At 37.0% G+C, this 5478-nt stretch overlaps 1 protein-coding gene across 1 annotated transcript; it reads right to left on the reverse strand.

Annotated features, from left to right (window-relative positions):
* Positions 1 to 1547: 1547 nt before the first annotated feature.
* On the reverse strand, positions 1548 to 2394 carry LOC111378264 (AT-hook motif nuclear-localized protein 16-like). The gene has a single exon (XM_023001445.1). The coding sequence runs from the start codon at positions 2369 to 2371 to the stop codon at positions 1625 to 1627; it is 747 nt and encodes a 248-aa protein (XP_022857213.1). The 5' UTR covers positions 2372 to 2394; the 3' UTR covers positions 1548 to 1624.
* Positions 2395 to 5478: the final 3084 nt, after the last annotated feature.

Genomic DNA, 5478 nt, shown 5'->3' on the forward strand with positions numbered 1-5478 from the left:
CCAAATCAAACTAACTATTCGGAAAATCCAGAACCGGATGGTGCTTGTCTATTTAATTTTCAGTTCTAGCAAAATAAACAAATTTTAATTTGGTTATAGAATTCTTTTTCCTGTAATCTCAAAATTAAGCTAACGATTAAATTATTTTTTACAGATTCACATGAATTAATAGGTCTTACAACCAACCAATACTTTTGTAACCTGAAACGAAAAATAATGAAAGAGAATTTAACAAAATTTACAAGAGTTTACATTTTACATTTGTTTTCTTAAGTACAAAATGTTCAGCCGGATCAAACCTGACTAGTTCTAGTCCAGTCCGAGTTCAATTCCTCCATTCTACATTTGTTTTCCATGGGTAGTATTCACTAACGTTTTCAGTTTCACTTCCAAAACTCATAGAAATCAGACCAAACCGGGCCGTGTTAGACTAAGACTTTGAAAATTAGTTGCTTGCTGTAACATTAATGAGAACCAGCAGTGAACATGTAAATTGTAGTGAGTGAATGTGATCAGACCACAAGAACAACACGTATGTTAATACCGATTTGGGCGAATAGGCAGATTGCCTACTCTAAACCTAGGATCTGCATCTACGTTTGAGAAACATTGTAAGTTCACTTATTATCCACACATTTCGTGAGATCCTCCTATTATTATAATCTACATATAAGGAGATTATAATCAAACCCAAACACATAAAGTTGCGCTTTTATACACAGTCGTGGTTATAAAACATAAAAGTGATATGTTTATGTTAAATATTTGGTGTAAAATTATTTTTAAAAAGTTTCTTCTACTGTTGAGGGTATAGTCATTGCTGTAAATGAATGTCTTTAGCAAATGTAAAAACTATTCTCTTAAGGATAACGGGATTTGTTAGTTTTCCATTAAACAAAGCATTGTGGCTCAATCTTTTGCTAAAGTTGACGATGCCGCAGCAGTTAAAGCTACCTTTCAACGAGTCCAGATGATAACTCATTAAGATATTGTTTCTGTGACAAGTAGTCCACAAAAGCCGTGCGTGAAAATCGAATAGTCCATGATCGTAAAAAACCACATTGCAATTAATTATCACTTTATTTGAGAAGCAATCAAGAAATGAGAAATACAGTTAGCATTGCAGTACTATACATCAATTGCGAGACATTCTTACTAAGGTGTTTCTCAAAACAAGAATCCTTTATCTCAGAGAAATTATCGTGGAGTCGAACAAGTCCGTCAACTGCTGGAAATCTAACGTGTTTTAATCCAGTTCAAATAAAATTTTCAGTTTCTTATATTATTGTCAAAGACTCTTTGAATCATGTAATTTGTTTAATATGATATAGCAGTCAAATTCTAAATTGTTGAGTTCTTGATTAATTTTTCCTTTTTTTTTTTCCTTTTTTTTTTTTTCTTTTCGAGTCTTGTATAAAAAGGCCTGAAATATAAAATATTTGGCATTTCTATTGAACAATATATATAGTTAGAGTAATTGTTCTTCACTCCCCTTTCACAAGTAATTTTAGTAAAATAAATTAAAAAACAATTCTTACACAATTTTTATCATATTTGCTGCTGAATTATACTTCAGAATTCCAGCATAGGCATAGCTAGCTCTTTATCATCACTAGATATAAATCTAAGACTTCGACAGAGTCCGGCCTGTTGCCCAAGTCCCACTAATAAGCAAATTCTGTGGAATCCCATATACCTCTGAAACATCGATGTGGTGACTCTGCCTATTATGTTGATACTGCTGATTCTGATTTGCCGCGGAAACAATTTCATCTTCATCAAAAGGCAATCTATCGAATGTAGCATTCATAAATGTTGCTGCCATTATGACTACAGGGCCAGAAGCAACTAGTGCACCTATCACATTGCCCCCCACAACCTGCCCTTGAGTCCCTGTTAGGTAGATTCTTAGGCCTGTGACTCCTGGTGGGGCCGGTGGTGGCAGAATTGATCCCAGCAATGAGAGAATCTCGAATCTTCCATGGAGCGTTACAATTGATCCCGATGAGGAAGGCTGGCGAAGGTTGACGTTGGTTACACACCCTGTCGCACTGAGCACACATATGCCACATTGTTTCCTGTGCGCGAAGTTTAGTAAGCTTTCATTTACATCACAGCCTGACGCCACCTCCATGGCGTGTGCTTTTAGCGCATTGGCACTGTCCCTAGTGATCATGATTGGTGGCTTGGGTTTGTTCTTGGATCCAACTGGCCTGCCACGAGGCCTTCGATTGGATTCTCCATCAGCCGATTTTGGTAATTTTGGAGCCATCAGCAAAGTTCTTGCATCAATGCCTCCATTGAGTACTGAATTATGATCCACGGCGACTTTGGTTGTAGGAGGGTGTGTTAAGTCTGCTCCACCAGCCATTACTTCACTACTTTCCTTCACGAAATTGCGAAATTTGTGTTTGGAGTACGAGTTTAAGTAGGCCAAATATGAAGTTAAATATTTTGGTGAAGAAACAGAAAATTTGGTTGTAGATTAGATTATGATAAGTAAATTATAGGCATGTAACGTATACTTGTGCTCCCATTTCCTAACTTTCAACAGATTTTTCTTTCATGTCAATTGCCTTTACTAACAAACATTCTCATCATGGTTCAAGTAATTGTGTTGTAAATACTCAAAAGACCAACTAAATACCAAACAGTTCATTATTTAAGAGAAAATACCAAACAAATGTCAGTATGAACTCACTTCATTTGCACACATTGAGTCATCACTACCTCTCACGTAAAACTTGACTCGCGATTTCTTATTTGCTTGTCTGATTAGTCTTTCTTTGTTAATCCTCTTTGATTTTAGATTAGTTTTTTCTTAGTTGATTAATATTTGCATTTTTTTTACTTAACTTAAGAGAAGAAGAAAAAGCCTTATTTTCTTCATTGTACAACGAACGATTTTGTTTGGTCACGACCAGTTACAGCTAAAGTTCCATTAAAGAGCGTTTCCGCGTGGTAGAACCTCCTCAAGGAATATAAGATTTTCATGAGGCTGATCTTGAGCTGTCGCCAAGTATTTGACCAAATAGGATCGTCCAGTTTCTATAGAACCTATAACTAAAATGTCCCTAGAAGGGGATAAGGCAAAGCGGAGGGAAAATGGTTTTTGTGTATTGTACTAGTTGAGTTTTACGCACTTGCTTTTTTTATCTTTTCCTGGTAAAATTTGTTCAGATCCATAAGTGCACAGTTTACCCTTGACCAAATCCATGATCAGCAAATTCTGCATAAGTTTGGGCTATATCTAGCTAAGAACTAAAAAACTTTCAAGCTTGGTTTCTCCGTTTTCGTTCAAAGCCTTATTCTGTCATGAAATAAGAGCATATTTGGTAGAAATTTTAATCCAATTAACATCATTTTTTTTTTACCCTTATTTCACTATTCAAACCGTCATTTTTTATTTCTCCTCTCACAAATAGGACCCACTTTATCTTTAACGGTTAAAAAATCAATTAACAAAATCCCTACCAAACAAGCACTAAATTGCCTTCGAAAGTGTTCCTTTGCAAAGCGTTTATGGCTAAGTTGATGGACATTTGTGTATCAAAAATTGCCCCTAAATTATTTAACGCGGCTAAGGCTTCGAATTAAGGATTTCAACAAGTCGAGCCGAAACTTGAGGCTCGGGCTTGACTAAAGCAAAAATAAGTCGAGCTTTTTTTGGCCGAGAGCTTGGGCAAAAAATCTAAGCTCCATCCAAACTTTCAGCTGAGGCTCGGCCCTATTTTTTTTTTCAGCTAAATAATTTTTTTTGAAGTTTTTTAGTTTTTTTATTATTTGTTTCTTTTTTAGGCTTGGCTCGTTAGGGGCTGGCTCGAGCTCGAGCTGACTCCCCAAACTAGGACTCTGCCTTGAGTCACAGGCCGCTCGAGCCAACGGATTAAATTGACACTAGTACTTGCTAAAGAGCCCATACCTGCCATGAAGAACCAAACTAACTTTCCAGATAAGTTGACAGGGCTGAAACATTGTTATGATTTTGCCATCAAATAAGTAATATTCTGATCTTGGAATAAGCTAAAAATTACTACAAATATGTCAACCATTTTGAATTTGTCGTCGGGTCTACTGCACCGTTGACCAAATTTGGAACACTCCTGAAAGACATTTGCACGAGTTGACAACTGAAAAATTAGAATAATAACTTATCCATTAGCCCATTCCAATATCTCTACTTTTTCTGCTATATATTCATCATCTTAGGCTGCCTCCACAAATAAGATTTATAGCTACTTCTATATAATTGGGATAATATTAGTGCCTTGAATGAGTAGGAGAGAGTGCAGTAGAGCCAAGGATGAATTGCCGACAACTGTAATACTTAAGAAGCACGGATACTGAAAAGCTCAAACACGATATTAAACACAAGATACTAAGGATCGATTAATAGCAGAAATCAAAACTTGCAGAAAAAAAACAGAACACAGAGGAATTTTCGGCTGAAGCCCTAGAGGTTCGGTGACCCTTTTAATACCTAGTCCCCTATTGAGCATCCATTCCAAAACGGATATTGCTTGGTTGCACTATAATGTAGGAAAACAAGTCGCTAGTGGATAAAATCAATTGTATAAGTTTTATTCAAATGCAATAGCCGACTATTGAAATTAATAACCACAAGGCAAACGATGTCAATTTATCAAAAAAAATTTCGTTTCAGAATTTTCCAACTACTGGAAAAAAAATGTTTAGTAACATAAAATCAGAAATATACGGAAACTGAAACTGCAAGGATAAACTGGATCTGCAACACAAACTGCAATGAAATAAATCTGCAGAAAAAAAACACAAATTGCAGCAAATTTCAAACCGAGGCCTGTGCGTGCAGAGTTTCCTTAAGACAGTTTCACCCCCTCACCGTAGGTGCTAGAGGTTCAGTTCGAGCGGCTGTCTTCCAGGATACAACGATAATAAGCAGAATCCAAGCACCGCGGTTCTACTCCGGCAAACTGATCTAGTATCCGAACAATATCACCACAAGAACAAGACCTTACTGGACAAGGAATGCAAAAAAGAAAAAACTGTGTATGCAGGAATGTAGATGAGCCTTTTTATAGGTATATTGCCCATTAATATTGTGACCATTGGGAGTCCGTTGGAGTTACTTTCCATTAACACTGTGACCATTGGGAGTCCATTGGAGTTTTTTCAGTTTAAAAACTCAAAAGTCATTGGAGAAGGCCCAAAAAAAATTGGTAAAACGTGGGCTCTCCGATGGGGCCATTTTTGCCTTGTTCGGTCCGACATTCATGTGCGCAGGTCACGTCCGCACCCAAGTTCAAGGTCCGAAAGCCATTTCGGTTCATAATTTGTACCCCCTGCGCCAGCACGTGGAGAGAGCCTCTATGCTACACATGATTACACATCTCCAAAGCGTAGCCATATATAAAGTGGTTTGAGTTTCCTTGATTTTCCTATGTGGGATAAATGCCTTTTTTCCCCCCACAAAACCAACTTCCAATGACCAACTTTGAG

The sequence above is a fragment of the Olea europaea genome, unplaced genomic scaffold, assembly GCF_002742605.1.
Source record: "Olea europaea var. sylvestris unplaced genomic scaffold, O_europaea_v1 scaffold1797, whole genome shotgun sequence".
NCBI lineage: Eukaryota > Viridiplantae > Streptophyta > Magnoliopsida > Lamiales > Oleaceae > Olea > Olea europaea.

Bases quoted from the DNA above. Each gene is read 5' to 3' on its own strand.
- LOC111378264 (XM_023001445.1), bottom strand. From the start codon at position 2,371: ATGGCTGGTGGAGCAGACTTAACACACCCTCCTACAACCAAAGTCGCC.